This window comes from Salmo salar, chromosome 16 (assembly GCF_965601325.2).
Source record: "Salmo salar chromosome 16, fSalSal1, whole genome shotgun sequence".
In the NCBI taxonomy this organism is placed as follows: domain Eukaryota; kingdom Metazoa; phylum Chordata; class Actinopteri; order Salmoniformes; family Salmonidae; genus Salmo; species Salmo salar.
Genome location: NC_138306.1, coordinates 33,036,857 through 33,058,925, shown reverse-complemented (window position 1 = coordinate 33,058,925; position 22,069 = coordinate 33,036,857). Strand labels below are relative to the sequence as shown.

Genomic DNA, 22,069 nt, shown 5'->3' with positions numbered 1-22,069 from the left:
TAATTTTAAATACATTTTTTTGGTCTCATGCTTCGTAAACAACAGGTGTAGAATAACAGTGAAATACTTATTTACGGGCCCTTCTCAACAATGCAGAGAAAACGATAACTTGGCTATTACACAGGGTACTACCTGGTTGATGTGCAGGGGTACGAGGTATTTGAGGTAGATATGTACATTTGCGGATCGCAGTGATTTTCCTATTTTCCTTTATACATAACAATGATACAATTTCAATTCAATGTGTTTAATGCAGACCTGAAGCACTGCATTGAATATATCTATTGTTCCCTGGGCGGCAGATAGATGGCAGCTGTTGAACAGAAAGGCCGAAAAATAGAACGCAACTGCTCAGCTACAGCGACCGACACATATCAGTTTGCTGCTAGCAAATGTTGCAATCTGGTCGACATGGATCGATTTATTGTAAAAAAAGAAACATAAATCTATTGACAATGAGCTGGAGAACAATGTGACAGCTATGAACAAACAACTACCGGAGAACCAGGAAAAATCAGGAAGATGGCGACGGGGAAATGCAGCCATCTAACGTAGCTAACATGGCTCCAGTGGCTAAGAGAAGGATACAGTCGTTTCAAGAAGAACACAGAAATGTTCCAAGAGAAATGGACAGAAGTATTTTTTTGTACTGCATGATGGGACTAGATCACTGTCTTATACGAGCAAATTTCAGAACAACATTTCCAGTCACACCATGCCCACTTTGACAAATCATATCCGCCACAATAAGGTGACCAGATTTCTGAAATGAAAATCGGGGACATTTCCAGTTCGGCGGTGAATATAATTAAAATATCCAATGTTATTATTTATGAAATAAAAAAGGGGGACAATTCCGGTTTCGTGTATTTAGTCTAACAGGCACACTGTGATAGACAGAGAAAACAACTATATTACAGATGCACTACAGACAAGACAGAACTGTCCAATCTGATCAGCCATTCAGTGGTCCTGGTAGTCTGGGTAGAATAAGAGCAGAAGAGAACATGAGCAAAATTGAAAAAACAGGCAATAGTATATGTGAAATACTTAACAACATAATAAAGACAAAAGATGCTGATGAAATTGGTAACTACATAATATACTTATACCAACCTAATCTGTATATTTCTCAGAAGAATGTATTTTCTTCAGGATTGCTGTCTTTGGCCAGCTTCTCCATGAACTCCTGGCAGGGGAGGTTGAAGTTTGTCTTCACAATAAGCATGGCCTTGATGGTAGGAACAGTAAACCTATTTCTTGCTGCTGTCCATAGATCATTCATTTGGGAGAACACTCTCGACTGGTGCATTACTTCCAGGTAAGCACATGACAACAGATGCTAATCTAGCTAGGTTAGTGTGTGGGATGTCATTCTCTTTGAAGTGGGTAACCACCATGCTCCATCTCTGACTAAGCGGTGTCTCAGATGTTTTCCATTCTTCAAGTGATCCCCCCTTTAGGAACTCTTGCAGGCCAGTAACCTCGTCACACAATGTATCCTCATTGATGGTCACATTGGGGCATTTTTCCTGGAGTAGGCCTGCTGCATCACTTAACGCAGAGGTTGCCTTTTTAAAAGGAGACAATGTAAATCTTTTAGACAATCTGTGTGCTTTCCCCATGCTTGCAAGTAGTTCACAGCCATAGTGAAGAATGATTGGGATGTTTTGAGAAATCTCTCTTTAGACATGGCTCCATTTTCCTCTAGCTCTCTCAGAAGTCCTCTGACTAAAACTGGAATGAAGTCGTTATCACGTCTTGCAGTCAATTTTGCCTCAACGTTTCTCAGAATTGCAGCGGACTCCACAGCACAGCGGTCCTGGCCTTCAAGCATCTTGATCGTGCCACTGAATACGGTCAGGTTTCATGGACAAAGGCCAGCCAAAGTTCAGTCAGTGGATCTTCGAACATTGTTCGCAGGACAACAGGGTATTTGTCTTCAGAAATAAAAAAGGATTTCAATGGCACATACATTTTCAGCACTCTTTCTAGAGCAGGGAGAATGGACAGCCAGCGAACATTGCTGTGTCCTAAAATGTTATGGTACTCCTGGCCAACAAACTCACAAAAGCCCTTCAGTCTTTCAACTCTGACGGTGAAAATATGAACATATCCAAATATCTTTGTGAGCAGGTACTCAACATCATATCCAAAGCTGTTCTGGCCGTGTTATGAATGAGGTGGGCAGGACAAACTAAGCCAATCACCTCCCGCTGCAGAGCATTTTTAACTTTGGTATGGACATTGACCCTCCCCAGCCTATTCAGTCCTCCAAAGTTGGTATTTGTTGTCGGCAGAGAATGTTTTCCAGGTTACATTTTTAGATCTGCTGTTTCACCTTTCAATTCAACAAAACCAAGCAGTTTTGTTTCCACAGATGTGCTGCCATCATATATCTTACATATCTGACTACTATTGGCAGCAGCTTTACATGTCCATGATTGGACGCATCAATGGACAGGGACACAAATTCAACCTGGTCTAGGTCCTGTGTTATCAAAGTAGTTGACCATGGTTCTAACACGTTACTCACTATGGCGTCACATTTTGTCCTAGCACATGTAAACTTTGGCTCATAAAGCTTCCATGTCAGTTGTGCTGTGCAGTCCATATATCTGTAACTATGATTGTGTCACATGCAAAGACACCCTCCTGCACAGCTAAATCATATTCTTCTTGGGAAGGCTCTACCTTCTTGAAGAATGTGGTGACAGAGGGCATACCAACACAGGCAATCAGAGAGGATTTATGGTTTTTTGTCTGCTGATGTTCTACCACTGCCGTTCTTCTCCGGCTGCCAATTGAAAGAGAGGAATTACAAAGGGTGCAGTGAACAATTCTATCGTCTTGACCTGACCGTATAAATGGAAATTCTCTCATGTTTTTCATAAAAAGTGCATTTCCGTTTCTTGGAAAGAGTCATTGTATCTCCTGTCTGTTCTTCTTCACTCTCCTTGTGTCACTCTTCTTACTCTCTTAGCTTTTTCTTCTCCTCCAATTTTTCTCCTCCTCTTTTCTTCACTCGTCTTCCTTTCCTTCTCTTCACCTTTCCACCTCACTCTTCTACACTCTCCTTGCTTCACTCTTTTTACTCCCTTCATTTTTACTTCTCCTTCCTCTCCAATCTGTATTAATAAATAGTATACTATTAGATAAAATACTTTGGTTAACAGATTCCCATTGCTTGCCTCATTTTTGTATTTTATCTCAAAAACATTGTTTGGAATAATAAATTGGCAGGCTCTGTAACCATATCTTTACCTTTCCTCCTCTATCTCCTTCACTCTTCTTCCTATCCAGGTCTTCATCCTCTCCACTGCTAATGTTATCCATGAACATTTCTAAATATATTTTCACACTACTTATTATAATGCCAAACCATTAAAATTGTAATCTACAAAAATATTCTCAGAATTAATTGTGCATTCATTTAATATAATCATATTTTCAAAATAGCCCGTCCACTGCATGTTTACATGTGAACGTTTTTTAACCTAGTTACCGTGACAGTAGCTAACTAACCTAGCTAGCTAACTTAGTCTACTTAACTAACGTTAGCTAGCATAACCTATTTAAAACCTTATAGAACAGATCATCTATCTATATAATTGTGACATAACATCACTAGCTAGTATCTCAAACGATTGTAACTTTTACCTGGTTTAAAAATACGTTTGTTGTGATGTTGTGGATTCACTTGACACTTGCTAGTTTCTGGCCGAGTTTTCCACAGCAATTTTCTCTTAAACTAGCGCGAGAAAGTAGTTAGTAGAAGAGTGAATGAAACTGCTATAGCCAGCAGCCCCCTCTGTTGGTCAAAACAAGCACAACGCGATAAGGATGTCAATCCGTAGGCTCTGCTGCCCAATCTTTCTTGCCACGTAAAATATGATTTCACTTTGAGGTCTGTTTTTAACGCACTGTTAAAAACGGGGATAGCTCCAGCCAGGGACAGGCCACCAAAAACGGGGACGTCTGGTCACCCTACGCCACAAAGCAACCTCAGAAACAACAAAATAGCGCAACTCAAAGGACAACAACCAATGATGGACAGATCTAGCCCTCACTGTTGCAGAGAAAACGAGAGGCAACATATGAGATCGCTTGGAAACTCGCGAGAAACAAGAAGGCCTTCACTGAGGCAGAGATTGTCAAACAATTTTTGGGGCCTCAGCCGAAATATTGTATGCTGATTTCACAAACAAGGACGTTATTTTAAAGCAAATTAATGGACTGCAACTCTCATACTCAACCATAACAAGACGCATAGAAGAAATCGGCGAGGTGGCGCCGTGCTGTAGTATTGCGTGTGAAGAAAGCAGTGATGTGACGTTGCCCAATTATGTGTTTGGGTCCGCTTTACTGCCCCTTCTGGGACAAACACGAGGAGAGGATATTCTGAAAGCCCTTGTTACATGTTTTTGCTGATAATAATATTGACTGGTCAAATCTGCTATCTGTCTGCACTGACGGTGCCCCAAACTTCCGAGGGAAGGAGAAGGGACTCATTGGCCTGATGAGAACGGGAGACGATATTCCCGAATTTGTTACTTTTCATTTGATCATTCATCAGGAAGAACTTGTGGCTAAACTCAAAGACCGTGCCTTACAGAATGTGACGCAGCAAGTCTGCCGTTTGACAAATAAAAATAATATCGCTGTAATCCATAACACTCTCATAATGTAGGTAGGCTACCCGCGTTGTATCTGTGAGCTGTTGGCTAGAGTGCAAAAGCCAATACCAGAGTGGGGACGTTTGTTATATAACGCAACACTTTTTTGTCACAAAACCATCAATAGCGTTGAAAATACGATGGAAACCCATTTAACTTATATTTTTCATTTGGTACATAGGAATTTAACCGCAGATCGATGGAAATACATATCTGGTGGGGAAATGCGCATATTGTTTTATACACATTTGTGAATATTCACATGAAAATCTATCACAAATTGGATGGAAACCTAGCTAGTGACACAGCAAATTACGTTGGTTGTCACTCAACTAATAACGCCGATGATTTGACATTGCGAAAGCCGTTTTACAAGCATCTGAATGCTGAAGGTGCCGTGCAGATGTACGAATAGCTTCAAACAGGGACAGGTCTACCTCTTGTTGGCGTGAGCAGCTGTCTCCCGCACTGTGCGCACACTTGCTATCTGACAGTCATACGCAGTTACATGCCTAAAAGTTTGATGGGCTACTGAACTTTCAGTCACAACAGATAAGAGGTATTTCCGGAATAAAACAATCTGAGTAAGAAACATTAGTGAACCAACAATTCGTAACACATCTAACCAATGCGTTCTTAATTTTGATCGGTTTGGGCTCCTTAAACATCGTGAACATTTGAACCTGGGACCGATGCGTAACGGTGAATCGCTACATCCCTACTATTTTCACTCCCACAGGGGCCTTCAAAGCACCACACACTCATCAATAGCCTCCCATGTCTGTCACACACACGCAGGCACACACTCACACCAGAAGGACATTTTCCAGGTGAACACTTGACTAATAATTCAACTCCTACAATGCAATTGGCACGAAGCATGGGTTTTCAGTAGGAGGCAGGATGTCAACAGAACAGTGATATATGAACCAATAAACACAAATTGGCTGTGTTCCCAGGGGAGGGACACAAGTCTGACTATGCCAGGGAATTATATTTTGACAGGTTTTGCAGTATATGCACAAACAAAGCATTGGTGATAACAGAAAAGCTAAGCTCTCATAACAAATCATAGCACATAAAACATATGTTTGCAAAATACAAAAGATATGGGGGCCATCTTTCAGGCTGAGCAGGCAGTTGCTCTCAAAATGAAGACTGGGTTGGGTTGATCTGACAGAGCGAGTTGTGTGTGTGTGCCAGTGTGTGTGTTTTTACCTCACCCTTTGTCTCTCTGTGTCTGGTTGTTTCCTCTAATGAGGAGTGAGATCATTATCAGCACCAGGGCTTCCCTGTGACATGTGGGAATAGACAGCCTCCCCAGGCATGGCACCCACTCTGCCCTCCACCCACCTAAAACATGGGGGAGGGGGGGCGGCAATGGCAAGGAGGGGCCAGGAGCCAAGAGGTCAAGCAGGATCCAGGGGCCAACCCCATAGCGCCATAAGGTAGCCTAGGCAGAGAGCTCTGTAAATGTTGTACATATTTGAATTACTTTTAAGTGTTTTTTTGTTGCATTATTTTTTTTGGGGGGGGGGTTTGGCTGCTCTAGGGTTTGATCACTATATGCTGTGGTCTTGACTCAGAGTTGCATGATCGTGATGAGAAAAGTCTATATTTTGGCTTGATAGCTTTTGGATTCAAATAATGTGGCATTTTGTTTCATCTGTTTGGAAGTACTACACCAAGGACTGCATGCCGTGTCCAGAGGAAGCAGAGGGATTGCTATACATGTTCAAAAAGGTATGAATGATTATTAGACCTGTTACCCAGTAGAACTATTAGGCTAGGTCTACTGTCTTGTTGGTTCATGTTTTTTACACGTTTTCAAACTTTTTTATGTCATCCTCGATGACTTTAAATGCATTATCCACTTCTGTGGTTGAATTGTGCTTTAAATGATCAAATAAATCTATCTCTTCAATGTGTGTTTGTGTGTATGTCTGTGTATATCAGCAGGGGGGATAAAAGCAGAAGACACATTTCCATCTCACATGGACTAATAAAGTATTTCTTATCTTCCTATACCATTTAACCATCACACCACTCCCCCTTCCAGACCTCCACCCCAGACCACAACACCACTCGTCTCCAAAACAACAGCAGACACCCAGACTCCCTGGCTGGATGAGGTACTGGGGACGTCTGCCACACCCTGTCCTCGCTGGAGAGGCCGTCTCCTCCCTCTGTTCACCTGTCCACAGGGTAAAGTGCATAAACAAGATAGTAAATGGCGCCATGAGCAATTGCATGTTTCAGTCAGAGTCAGTGACTGAAGAACTACTGTGGGAGTTATTTAGATGGTGACTCTCTCTGAGTCAAACTCACAATTCAAGAGCCGTTCCTATTATAATGTCAGTGCTGCCAGGTCTATTTCAGATCCCTTCTGCATATATTTGCATGTGGAGCACACAGTCTGGAGCTTCCCAGATGGGGGTGTTGGTCAAGCTAACCCCATTGCCAGTGAAATGAAAGGCCATATGGATGCCATCGGATGGCCAGCAGTCGTGACCAGTGCCAGAGACTGGCTTATCATGGCACGGCACCAGACCGCTACCACCAACCCAGGCAGACCACGCTCCAGGAATACAGAGTGAAAGTACAGGGGTTTGCCTCTCCTTAACTAAACCTTCCAGGGCAGATTTGCAGTCTTGAACGCTCCAGTATGGCTGCTTGAGTGAGCAGAGCCAGAACAGAGATGAGATGAATGTGAGACAGAGTCAGTTGGCTGGACAGAGGCAGTGAGCCAAGGGGGAAATGGATGGAGGCTGGCTCATTGGGGTTTTATTGTGTGTGGTGGGCACAGGGAAATGGATCATAAAGAGTGAAGAGCTCCGGAAGGTAGAACAATGGAGAGAGCTCTGCCAGCTATTGGACTTGAGCTATCCACCATCTCTAATGAGCAGGGAGAGGACAAACTGGGAGCCTACTGGGCAAAAACTGGTTGAATAAACGTTGTTTCCACGTCATTTCAACCAAAAAATGTAACGTGATAACGTTGAATCAACGTGGAAAACTGATTGGATATACATAGAGGAGTGGGTGTGGCATGGCTGCATACATAGAGGAGTGGGTGTGGCATGGCTGCATACAGAGGAGTGGGTGTGGCATGGCTGCATATATAGAGGAGTGGGTGTGGCATGGCTGCATATATAGAGGAGTGGGTGTGGCATAAATGCCAGAATAGATGGATGAGGTACGCTTGGTCAAGCAGCACTGAGTGACTGCATGGCCTGCCTCTCCACAGTTTCAGGCCTGATGTTTTCGAGTGGTTTCTTCATGTGAGTGACATTGCCTTTGGACACAGACTTGCGGAATGTGTTGAGAGGAAGGCAAAACACAGGGTAGCCATGGCAACAGGCTTGGACTCAGAGAAAGGAGAGGTTGAGAGCTACTAATGAGGGAGGGAGACAATCAGAGATGATTAGTGAGAGGAAGGGAGAGAGAGAAAGGCAAAGGATGAAGATCGCAGGAGGGGAAAAAAGAGGAGAGAAGGAAAGGCAGACAGAGAGAGCGAGAGAGATAGTGAGAGAGAGAGAGAGAGGCCAACCAATGAGGGCCTACAGCAGCACCTAGATCTTCTGCACAGATTCTGTCAGACCTGGGCCCTGACAGTAAATGTCAGTAAGACAAAATAATGGTGTTCCAAAAAAGGTCCAGTTCCCATTCCATCTAGACACCGTTGCCCTAGAACATACAAAAAACTATACATACCTCGGCCTAAACATCAGCGCCACAGGTAACTTCCACAAAGCTGCGAACGATCTGAGAGAGAAGGCAAGAAGGGCCTTCTATGCCATCAAAAGGAACATAAAATTCAACATACCAATTAGGATCTGGCTAAAAATGCTTGAATCAGTTATACAACCCATTGCCCTTTATGGTTGTGAGGTCTGGGGTCTGGTCACCAACCAAGAATTCACAAAATGTGACAAACACCAAATTGAGACTGCATGCAGAATTCTGCAAAAAATATCCTCTGTGTACAACGTAAAACACCAAATAATGCATGCAGAGCAGAATGAGGCCGTTAGCCGCTAATTATCAAAATCCAGAAAAGAGACGTTAAATTCTACAACCACCTAAAAGGAAGCAATTCCCAAACCTTCCATAACAAAGCCATCACCTACAGAGAAATAAACCTGGAGAAGAGCCCCCTAAGCAAGCTGGTCCTGGGGCTCTGTTCACAAACACAAACACACCCCACAGAGCCCCAGGACAGCAACACAATTAGACCAACCAAATCATGAGAAAAAAAAAAGAGAATTGCTTGACACATTGAAAAGAATTTACCAAAAAACAGAGCAAACTAGAATGCAAACTAGAATGCAGAATACCTGACCACTGAGACTGACCCAAAATTAAGGAAATCTTTGACTATGTACAGACTCAGTGAGCATAGCCTTGCTATTGAGAAAGGCCGCCGCAGGCAGACCTGGCTTTTAACCTGTTGGGGCTACAGGTTAGCAATGAACCCCGAGTCGGGATTGCTAACAAGGCTGGAAATTCAAAACATCAAAAATCTAATAATTTCAATTTCTCAAACAATCAACTATTTTACAATTTAAAAGATAAACATCTCCTTAATCTAACCACATTGTTCGATTTTCAAAGAGGCTTTACGGCAAAAGCATAAAGTTAGATTATGTTAGGACAGTACATAGCCACAAAAGTACAAACATCCATTTTCAATTCAAGGTCAGGCGTCACCAAAAGCAGAAACCAGCTAGAATTATGCACTAACCTTTGTCAATCTCCATCAGATGACACTCCTAGGACATTATGTTATACAATACATGCATTTTTTGTTCCATCAAGTTCATATTTATATCCAAAAACAGCATTTTACAGTAGCGTGAAATTCTGATTTTTTTCTTCTCTGAAATGCTTCCGGTGAACATAACAAAATTACTATTCGAAAACATTGGTAAATTATAATATTGTCATTCAAAGAATAATATATTATCATCTCGTAATTGCTACCGAATGGCCAGATCTCAAAATAACTTTACTGGGAAATCACATTTTGCAATAAACGGGGTGCTATGCTAAGAACAATAAGCTATGCTATACAGTTAGCATCATCTAATATCGATAATAACATTGTAAATATCCCCTTACCTTTGATTATCTCCATCAGAAGGCACTGCCAGGAATCCCAGGTCCGGAACAAATGTGGTTTCTTTTGACAAAGTTCATAATTTATGTCCAAATAACACCAAGTAGTTAGCGTTCATTATGCTCCCACAAAATGTGGTGGGGGGTTGTAAAATCACGCCGAAAAGCTAAAAAAACCTAGTAAATAATCTATTTACGTTCGTTCAAACATGTCAAACGTTGTTTAGCATTAATCTTTTGGTCCATTTTTAACGTTAAACATCAGTAATATTTTCACACAACCTATCCTATGTCTAGATAAACAATAATGACAAACTCACGCTTCTCAGATTTATGCGCAGGCGCAAAAAAATGAAGTGATGACATGTCAACTTCCTTGCATTCTAATTTGCTCTCTGTTTATCATAGACGCTTCAAAGAACTTTATAAAGATCGTTGACATCTAGTGGAAGCCGTAGGTGTTGCGAAATGAATCCTTTCTCACTATGGTATCTATAAAACAATGACACTAAATAGTACAGTCACAAAATTCACATTTTTTTTGGATCTATTTTTCACAGGTTTTTGCCTGCAATATGAGTTTTGTTATACTTACAGACACCATTCAAACTGTTTTAGAAAATTCAGAGTGTTTTCTATCCGAATGTGTTAATAATATGCATATCCTAGCTTCTGAGTTGGTGTAGGAGGCAGTTAAAAATGGGCACATATTTTTTTCAAAATTTCTCAATACTGCCCCCGAGCCCCAACAGGTTTTAAGAGAAGACAGGCTATGTGCACACTGCCCACAAATGAGGTGGAAACTGAGCTGCACTTCCTAACCTCCTGCCAAATGTATGAACATATTAGAGACACATATTTCCCTCAGATTACACAGACCCACAAAGAATTTGAAAACAAATCCAATTTTGATAAACTCCCATATCTATTATCTACCACAATGTGCAATCCCAGCAGCAAGATGTGTGACCTGTTGCCACAAGAAAGGGCAACCTTTATTTAACTTTAACGATTTGCACATCATTACAACACTGTATATATACATAATATGACATTTGATATGTCTTTATTCTTTTGGAACTTTTGTAAGTGTAATGTTTACTGTACATTTTTTATTGTTTATTTCACTTTTGTTTATTATCTATTTCACTTGCTTTGGCAATGTAAACATACGTTTCCCATGACAACAAAGCCCTTGAATTGAAATTGAATTGAAATTGAATTGAGAGGGACAGAAGGAGCGAGAGTGGCTGCTTGGCTGTTGAGAGCAGCTCCAATAAAAGCTTCACACTTCAGATTAAAGAGGTGTGAGCCAGCTGGCCAGCCCAGTAAGGAGCAGAGAGATAGAGAGAGAGAGACAGAGAGAAAGAGAGAGAGAAACAGGGAAAGAGAGGGAGGGAAAGAGATAGCGAAAGAAGGGGCACTCTGTTCCATGCTGCCACACCCGTCTGCACATACAGGCTATATCCACACGCTGGAGAAACACTCACACATTCACACTAGGCTTGGGCGGTATACCGTATACCGAGGTATTTGGAAATAGTCACAGGATGGTTTTTCAATATTGTTAATACTGTTTAAACTACTTATTTGAAGTAAAAAAAAATGATATATATATATTTGTAGCTTTTTAGTAAATAACTGCAGTCAACTTGTGCGATACGTTAGGAGATAAAGAAGATAGCGTTTTTCATTTCACCTGTCACGTTATTTTACATGATGAAGCTTAAGGTAGTTCCCCTGAACAGTCAAGTGTTTGTTTTAAATAGCACAACAAGTTAAAGTGGGAGCAGGTGAGGCCAGCTGTGTATTGACAGGGGTTGCGTTTTATATTGAAAGTCAACAGTGTTTTTTTGCTTCAATAGAGTGATCAGGGACGTGCAACTATAGTTTTTCTTCACAGAAAATACATTAGTGCAACACATTAGGCAGAAAATAGCTTCCTTTTCATCATATGACAACAGAAGTGCAACGCTTTTGGCTGGCAGCCACACAAGTAAATTAGCTTACAATGAAAAAGCAAGGTCTTTTTTGCGAAACGATGCATGGCCATCATATTTCTAATGTTTATCATAGAACTAATGTAGCCAACTACATTTTCTGATGTTTTTCTTAGTTAATCTTGCATTTTACTGGAGAAAAGTAGGCTGGCTACACTGAGAATAGTAGGCTGGCTACACTGAGAAAAGTAGGCTGGCTACACTGAGAAAAGTATCGGAGTAGCTACACATCAGTTAGAGGGTTGTCTGCCATTGGTGAATTTTCATCTGAATGGAGAAGTGCAACTGAAGCACAAAATGTGTCTGATGCCGAGCAGAAATTACAATAAGAAGAATTTTAGATGCGCGTTTACAAAACACAGCAAGATATTTCTTGTTTTTTTTCCTGTGTGAAAAATGAAGAATTCTGCATTAACGGACCCCTAAGTTTAACTTGCTCGGTATCTAAGTAAGTGGCTAAACTAATAAGGTTACGGGGTATCATATTGTGATAGCTTTCTGCTGTGTTTGAGAAGTCAAAGCCCTTTGGATGAGTTAGTTATTTGTACAGCTGCCACTGCTATCTTGATTTCCTTGCGTTCTTTCTCCTCTCTGTTCTCGGCCTGTCTGCTCCTCCCCATCTTCTCAGAGCAGAGCAGGAAGGCCCGTTGCCCTAGCGACTCCAGACTCCACACAGACACATGCTGCTCCAGAGCCAGTACTGTTCTTCCTTCAGACAAGCATGAGTCAAAACTTTGTTCACTTTGTTCAATGTCTCTCGTTCACATTTGCTTGGAAATGTCCAAACGCACCAAAAATGACATTTGGTAGCTCCTATCTATATATGTATAACTTTATGATCTGGATTGCCTGTCTATGCAATTTGTTTATTTTCATTTGCGCTCATTAACATATTTAGCTAGCAGCCTCCATGGAAATTCGTGAATTTTGCTAGCATTCTGTTAATAGACACCCAATGCTTTTTTTTGTTTTTTTTGCGCCCCCTTGTGTACTAAGCCGGTAATACCCTAAATCTCGGGATGCGAGAAGGACGGTATGATGATAAGAAAATCTGGATACCGCCCATCCCTAATTCACACTAACATACAGGTAAACAGGGGTCCGCAACAGGACACACCCCAGTTAGGAACTCACCTCCCTGCATTCTTTTCTCCATTCTATTTCTCTCTCACACTTATTCTCTCCTTTCATTCTCTCTGCATGCCTCTGCACGGTCCTTCGTTTTCTCTCTCCATTAGGCAGAGAGATTCACCGCTTTGGGACAGTGACCTCTGACCTATTTCACAAATTACTTTTGAGAGGTTACTTTTGGGTCACATGCACAGAGGCACACACACTAAAGCACTCTAAATGACTTCTCTGAGAATGACACAACCATAGAGGTTGGACATAACCCCTGCGGCTGTCAACTCTCAAGCACTCCAGTTTATTGGGACAGAAATACAGTTATTGTCTAAAGAAGCGCTCTAGTTCTAGCAGAAGAAAGAGATAATATAACAATCAATAGCAGCTGGGTATTTCAGATGACTTGTCCCAGGGTATTGATAGGATTGGTTTGATTAAAATGTAAAGAACTTCCTGGAAAGGTCAGAGTCAGTGGTGTCCCTCCTGTTTTAGAGAGGGAACAGAACACAGCAGGGGAACAGATACCAACACAACACATGAGAGGAGGCATAAGGACAGCAGCTCACATATCCTACTGTACACCTTCCTTCACCCTGTCTGTCCTCTTAAGGTCACTCTGAGGCCATGTACTGACACAGCTGATGACCCATGACCCCAGAAAGAGACATGACCTTTGCCCTCCCGCTCACACTCCAATCCAGCCTGTCAGCAGTTTGACATTGTGGACTGAATCAATAACCAATCCCAAACTATTCCCATCATCTTCATCATTATTGTTGGCACCACCATCATTTAACAATGCTGTTATAAACATGTATGCGTCATCAACACTATGTATGTCATGTCTACTAAACGCATTCACCTTTTCCACAGGAGCGTTCATTCATCATGGTCTGAATACAGTATTCCAAACCTGTCTGATTCCCTCCTTAGTACAGGCAGACAGTGTGTTGTGTGAATCTACATGCTGCTCCCCTCCTCTCACTGGGTGATTTATAGAAGCCAGTCAACAAGCTGAGACTAATGTGCTCTGTTCCACATCCTTTCAGAGCCTTGTGGCCAATTACCTGTTACAACACTGGGGTTATGGATTTTCATAGATGGATAAGGATGAATGGGTGTGTTTGTGAACACTAGAACTCTACAACCGCTGAGCGTCGAGGGTCCCGCCTTCAAGCTAATGAGCAGTCATTTTGACTGCAACATTCTAATAAATGTCATATATGCTATTGCAAAAATAATAATTTGGCTATGTTTATGAAGGTCTTAGGTAACATTAGAATAATACAAAAAAAATGGCATTAGTTTATGTTACTGTAGGATTTATGTAAAAACTAAAAAACACAAATGACATTGAACCAACGTGGAATAGACATGGAACTGATGTCTGTGCCCAGTGGGATGTGTTGGAACACGGTAAAAGCGTATTTTATAACCACAAAATAATACAAATTCCCTAACCACAAAGATGAATGGTCAGCGAGGTCAAATTATGAACATATCAGTAGCCTAAACATAATTATAAGTGCCAAGTGTGAAAATCAGCAGAAAAGCAATAATGCCATTATAATGAATATAAGTGTCGACATGACAGCAGTCAAGAATAGTACATTATTGTCAGCTCGTGTTTACATGGTGTTCGTTTTCACGCAATGGCATCAGTTGGATTTCATTTAGCGGCGATCCCTTGTCCAAACAATGGACACAAATCTTTGCCACTTTCACTTGATTGACACACTTCCCACAAACACGTGTGTCTTGGGTTCTGTTCTTAGCTCATCTGGCCACCTGACACTGTCTCCTCCCCGGGAGCTGTGTGCAATTTGCCTCGCGCAGTGGCTCGCCTGGAATCTTTGCTGCTGCCTTGGACCTCATATCTCTCATGCACTGCTGCCATATACCTCATATCTCTCATGCACTGCTGCCATATACCTCATATCTCTCATTTACTGCTGCCATATACCTCATATCTCTCATGCACTGTTGCCATATACCTCATATCTCTCATGCACTGCTGCCATATACCTCATATCTCTCATGCACTGCTGCCATATAGCTCATATCTCTCATGCACTGCTGCCATATACCTCATATCTCTCATGCACTGCTGCCATATACCTCATATCTCTCATGCACTGCTGCCATATACCTCATATCTCTCATGCACTGCTGCCATATACCTCATATCTCTCATTTACTGCTGCCATATACCTCATATCTCTCATGCACTGTTGCCATATACCTCATATCTCTCATGCACTGCTGCCATATACCTCATATCTCTCATGCACTGCTGCCATATAGCTCATATCTCTCATGCACTGCTGCCATATACCTCATATCTCTCATGCACTGCTGCCATATACCTCATATCTCTCATGCACTGCTGCCATATACCTCATATCTCTCATGCACTGCTGCCATATACCTCATATCTCTCATTTACTGCTGCCATATACCTCATATCTCTCATGCACTGTTGCCATATACCTCATATCTCTCATGCACTGCTGCCATATACCTCATATCTCTCATGCACTGCTGCCATATACTTCATATCTCTCATGCACTGCTGCCATATACCTCATATCTCTCATGCACTGCTGCCATATACCTCATATCTCTCATGCACTGCTGCCATATACCTCATATCTCTCATGCACTGCTGCCATATACCTCATATCTCTCATGCACTGCTGCCATATACCTCATATCTCTCATGCACTGCTTTAGCAACACGTGTGCGTTGATAGCAACCAAGTCAAGCATGTAGTAGAACACAGCAACAGGCCAGCAGAGGTGCTTCCTTTCACCGAGTACAGCCGTGCTATCTGATCCAAAACATTCACACTAACCAGAAATACGCTCTTTCCACTGAATGCTCCATGGAGATACAGGATTGAAATGAACACTTCCAGCTCAAAAATAACACAGCTATCACTGTGTCCTTCATGTAGGCCAGAGTAGACTGATACGATGTGTTGGACTGATACAAATGATACAGCTATCACTGTGTCCTCCAAGTAGGCCAGAGTAGGCTGATACAGGGTACATACCATTTTGAGATTAGAATTAGATTGTACCAATATAGAATACCCCTCCCTGTTCTTCATTCACAATTGGTGATTGCATAATTATAAATCGTTCACTTCCCCTCTCCAATCAACTCACCCATTCTCCCCCATCATGCTTTACTTCATCTGTTATATACTGTATGTGTGAAATTCATTTCGGTATAGTTTTGGTTCAGTTTCGAGGCAATTATCGGGGTGATTATCAACTGGGCACAGCAACTTCCACTGTCGGGAGAAGGAGTGGAGCAGGCCCTACAGTCGGGCGAAAGAGTGGAGCAGGCCCTACAGTCGGGAGAAGGAGTGGAGCAGGCCCTACAGTCGGGAGAAGGAGTGGAGCAGACCCTACAGTCGGGAGAAGGAGTGGAGCAGGCCCTACAGTCGGGAGAAGGAGTGGAGCAGGCCCTACAGTCGGGAGAAGGAGTGGAGCAGACCCTACAGTCGGGAGAAGGAGTGGAGCAGACCCTACAGTCGGGAGAAGGAGTGGAGCAGGCCCTACAGTCGGGAGAAGGAGTGGAGCAGGCCCTACAGTCGGGAGAAGGAATGGAGCAGGCCCCACAGTCGGGAGAAGGAGTGGAGCAGGCCCCACAGTCGAGAGAAGGAGTGGAGCAGGCCCTACAGTCGGGAGAAGGAGTGGAGCAGACCCCACAGTCGGGAGAAGGAGTGGAGCAGGCCCTACAGTCGGGAGAAGGAGTGGAGCAGGCCCTACAGTCGGGAGAAGGAGTGGAGCAGACCCTACAGTCGGGAGAAGGAGTGGAGCAGACCCTACAGTCGGGAGAAGGAGTGGAGCAGGCCCTACAGTCGGGAGAAGGAGTGGAGCAGGCCCTACAGTCGGGAGAAGGAATGGAGCAGGCCCCACAGTCGGGAGAAGGAGTGGAGCAGGCCCCACAGTCGAGAGAAGGAGTGGAGCAGGCCCTACAGTCATAGAGAAGGAGTGGAGCAGACCCCACAGTCGGGAGAAGGAGTGGAGCAGGCCCCACAGTCGGGAGAAGGAGTGGAGCAGGCCCTACAGTCGGGAGAAGGAGTGGAGCAGGCCCTACAGTCGGGAGAAGGAGTGGAGCAGGCCCTACAGTCGGGAGAAGGAGTGGAGCAGGCCCTACAGTCGGGAGAAGGAGTGGAGCAGGCCCTACAGTCGGGAGAAGGAGTGGAGCAGGCCCTACAGTCGGGAGAAGGAATGGAGCAGGCCCTACAGTCGGGAGAAGGAGTGGAGCAGGCCCCACAGTCGAGAGAAGGAGTGGAGCAGGCCCTACAGTCGGGAGAAGGAGTGGAGCAGGCCCCATAGTCGGGAGAAGGAGTGGAGCAGACCCTACAGTCGGGAGAAGGAGTGGAGCAGGCCCTACAGTCGGGAGAAGGAGTGGAGCAGACCCTACAGTCGGGAGAAGGAGTGGAGCAGGCCCTACAGTCGAGAGAAGGAGTGGAGCAGGCCCTACAGTCGAGAGAAGGGGCATGAATGACATGCCCTCCTAAAACGGGATATTACTCCAGTTCTGTTTGTGATATTACGATTCTAACAATGGCAGTGTGCTATATAGATTTATTTAGGAAAAGACAAGGACAGAGGGGAGCATGACTTTAAAAATGGCAGAGTTATAAATAAAATACAATTATGAGCAGTAAAAATAACTGCTTTAGCAGTTCTAGTGTTAAAATCCAGTGGTTGAATATATGGGTGTCTGTCGGTGTGACAGTTTGTGTATTTCTTTCTATAAATGTGTTTGGGAGGCCATCGCTACAGTAGAGTTGCAGGAGCACGCGATGCTCTGCTTACTAATGTCTGTCTGTCTGTCTGTCTGTCTGTCTGTCTGTCTGTCTGTCTGTCTGTCTGTCTGTCTGTCTGTCTGTCTGTCTGTCTGTCTGTCTGTCTCTGTCTCTGTGTCTGTGTCTGTGTCTGTGTGCAGTTGTAGTCCATTCCCTCAGTGCTACTCTACAGAGTGGTAGATAGACTCACTTTTCTCTCCTTGTCTCCGTACTCCAGGCCAAGGGTGTCCATGGCACGGACGATGGCAGCCAGAGACTGGATTGTGTTGCTGTAGACCACAGGCTTGTACTGCTTCACATCATCTCCAGAGAAGCCATCCTCATGGATAATCCTGCAAACATGAACATGATTCATAGGTCAAATAGGCATTTACCTAAACAGGGACATCATGTCCATGGCACACACTGTCGTCAGGCACACTGAGGCACACATGCTGTATCGCACATAAAGCACGCAGGCACAACCACATGCGTGCCCCCTCCACACACACACACACACACACACACACACACACACAACCCTGAGCTCCTCTCCCTTCCTCAGCCTGGCTCCATTTTAATTCTGTTTTCCCTTCATTTGCTCCGTTGCTGCTGTAACTGGCCGGGGGAGAGAGGGGAAGATCTGAGAGTTTCTCCCACACCCAGCAGACAGAGACAGAACCAGTCCAGGACCAGATGTAGAGAGTGTGCCCCATTAGGCAGAGACACATTGACCCCAGGCCTGAGATCTCCTCTTCATGACACAAACAGCACAGCAGGGAGAGGCTCAGCCTATTAAACTCTGGTTCCACCAGAACACTACAGGCACCATTAACACCTGAGCCCCACCCTCCCATTGGCCCTGATGTCCACCCTCCCATTGGCCCTGATGTCCACCCTCCCATTGGCCCTGATGTCCAGCCTCCCATTGGCCCTGATGTCCAGCCTCCCATTGGCCTTGATATCCAGCCTCCCATTGGCCCCGATATCCACCCTCCCATTGGCCCTGATATCCAGCCTCCCATTGGCCCTGATATCCAGCCTCCCTTTGGCCCTGATATCCAGCCTCCCATTGGCCCTGATATCCAGCCTCCCTTTGGCCCTGATATCCAGCCTCCCATTGGCCCTGATATCCAGCCTCCCATTGGCCCTGATATCCAGCCTCCCTTTGGCCCTGATATCCAGCCTCCCATTGGCCCTGATTAGCAGCCTACCATTGGCCCTGATATCCAGCCTCCCATTGGCCCCAATATCCAGCCTCCCATTGGCCCCGATATCCAGCCTCCTATTGGCATGATATCCAGCCTCCCATTGGCCCTGATATCCAGCCTCCCATTGGCCCTGATTAGCAGCCTACCATTGGCCCTGATATCCAGCCTCCCATTGGCCCCGATATCCAGCCTCCCATTGGCCCTGATATCCAGCCTCCTATTGGCATGATATCCAGCCTCCCATTGGCCCTGATATCCAGCCTCCCATTGGCCCTGATATCCAGCCTCCCATTGGCCCTGATATCCAGCCTCCCTTTGGCCCTGATATCCAGCCTCCCATTGGCCCCGATATCCACCCTCCCATTGGCCCTGATATCCAGCCTCCCATTGGCCCCGATATCCACCCTCCCATTAACACCTGAGCCCCACCCTCCCATTGGCCCTGATATCCAGCCTTCCATTGGCCCCGATATCCAGCCACCCATTGGCCCTGATATCCAGCCTCCCATTGGCCCTGATATCCAGCCTCCCATTGGCCCTGATATCCAGCCTCCCATTGGCCCTGATATCCAGCCTCCAGTCCATTCAATGGGTCAGATAGAGCATGATCTCCTATCAAGAAAGAGTCAAGTCTGAGCATTGTGTTTGTGAAAGTGAGTGTGAACTTTGTAGCAGGCCAAGCATATAAAAAGAAAGAGCAGAGAAATGTCAGTGCCCTAAGCCGTGACTTACTGCGTTAGAGAGAGGGAGAGCGGCCCAGCCCGTGGAGCCTGCCACTGCACACAGATACTGTTTGTGATCCTTCGACAGCAACCTGTTTGCTCTGCAGTGGCCTTTCCTGAGACTCTTTCCAATGACTTCCAATTAATCACTACTCTCTCAATACACTGACAAGCCTAAACGTGCCCTGTTCCCCTACTGCTGTGTGTGGGTGAGTATGTGCGTGTGCGTGTTCGTATGCGCATGCGTTTAGTGACAGAGACTTAGCTACAGCTCAGTAGTAATGCTGCTGTGACTCAGACAGGTGTGTGTCAACAGCGAGGCGATGCTGCCTCTTTTATCTCCCCTGTGCTCTCCCTTTCATCTGTCTCTCTCTCCTTCTCTCATTCTCTCTCTCATTCAATAATAATCACCCCATCATGAAAGCTTTATGTCTGGGTGTAATAAACAGCAGGGCACACACTGATCCTGCACTGCTGGGACCTGGGGACCTGAGAGGGGAGAGGGTTCCTACTCTCCCCAGCACAGAGCACACGTGGAAGGGGTGAGGAGAGGACAGGTGGGATGGGAGCCTATTGTCATATGTGTGTAGTTGTGACTCATTACTTTGACATCACATAATGCTGTGGTCAATGACTCTGGTATCGATCGCATGAGCTTAGGTCCTCTCCAGGAGAAATGAAAGCTCTGTAGGTTGGACAAACTGTTTTCCTTCCTCTTTAATATACTTGGTTTACCATGGCTGGCACTGTTTCTGGCAGACCAGGTGTGCCCTGGCAGAGATAGGTGTGTGCCAGCCAAGCCTCTGTGCCAGGGGCAGGTGCAATGGTTTTGTTTTCGGAGGATGTATTGAGCCATGCCGCACAAAGATACCCCTCCCTCCTATCGCTCCACTGGGGGAACTAAGAGGCAGGTTAATAAAGATCTGCCAACCAACCCTGAGTCTGTTACTCTGCTCTGAACAACATGTTCCAATGGACCACCATCACCCTGGACATTACATTTACTAAACAAACACTGCTGCTCAATGTTTTAACCACAGAAACAACAGAAAGCAGAATATACATCTCTTCACACTGACACGTTGGGATGACCCATACTGACCACAACTCTACTTGGACCATGACCATCACGGAGGCTCTCCGCACTGCTAAAGCTAACTCTCTCTCCTCTGCCCTCATCCTTCTAGACCTATCTGCTGCCTTTGATACTGTGAACCATCAGATCCTCCTCTCCACCCTCTCCGAGTTGGGTATCTCCGGCGCGGCTCACTCTTGGATTGCGTCCTACCTGACAGGTCGCTCCTACCAGGTGGCGTGGCGAGAATCCGTCTCCGCACCACGTGCTCTCACCACTGGTGTCCCCCAGGGCTCAGTTCTAGGCCCTCTCCTATTCTCGCTATACACCAAGTCACTTGGCTCTGTCATATCCTCACATGGTCTCTCGTATCATTGCTACGCAGACGACACACAATTAATCTTCTCCTTTCCCCCTTCTGATAACCAGGTGGCGAATCGCATCTCTGCATGTCTGGCAGACATATCAGTGTGGATGACGGATCACCACCTCAAGCTGAACCTCGGCAAGACAGAGCTGCTCTTCCTCCCGGGGAAGGACTGCCCGTTCCATGATCTCGCCATCACGGTGGACAACTCCATTGTGTCCTCCTCCCAGAGTGCTAAGAGCCTCGGCGTGACCCTGGACAACACCCTGTCGTTCTCCGCTAACATCAAGGCGGTGACCCGATCCTGTAGGTTCATGCTATACAACATTCGCAGAGTATGACCCTGCCTTACACAGGAAGCGGCGCAGGTCCTAATCCAGGCACTTGTCATCTCCCGTCTAGATTACTGCAACTCCCTGTTGGCGGGGCTCCCTGCCTGTGCCATTAAACCCCTACAACTCATCCAGAACGCTGCAGTCCGTCTGGTGTTCAACCTTCCCAAGTTCTCTCACGTCACCCCACTCCTCCGCACACTCCACTGGCTTCCAGTTGAAGCTCGCATCTGCTACAAGACCATGGTGTTTGCCTACGGAGCTGTGAGGGGAACGGCACCTCCGTACCTTCAGGCTCTGATCAGGCCCTACACCCAAACAAGGGCACTGCGTTCATCCACCTCTGGCCTGCTCGCCTCCCTACCTCTGCAGAAGCACAGTTCCCGCTCAGCCCAGTCAAAACTGTTCGCTGCTCTGGCACCCCAATGGTGGAACAAGGTCCCTCACGACGCCAGGACAGCGGAGTCAATCACCACCTTCCGTAGACACCTGAAACCCCACCTCTTTAAGGAATACCTGGGATAGGATATAGTAATCCTTCTAACCCCCCCCCCCCCAAAAAAAAGATATAGATGTACTATTGTAAAGTGGTTGTTCCACTGGATATCATAAGGTGAATGCACCAATTTGTAAGT

At 45.1% G+C, this 22,069-nt stretch overlaps 1 protein-coding gene across 2 annotated transcripts in view; it reads right to left on the bottom strand.

Moving 5' to 3' along the window:
• Window positions 1–22,069, bottom strand: part of LOC106573727 (guanine nucleotide-binding protein G(o) subunit alpha) — a 160,240-nt gene that overhangs the window by 83,110 nt on the left and 55,061 nt on the right. For both annotated transcript variants that reach the window (XM_014149043.3, XM_014149044.3), the window contains exon 3: window positions 17,939–18,080. In XM_014149043.3, coding sequence (XP_014004518.1) covers window positions 17,939–18,080 — 142 coding nt within the window. The remainder of the gene's footprint in view (window positions 1–17,938; window positions 18,081–22,069) is intronic.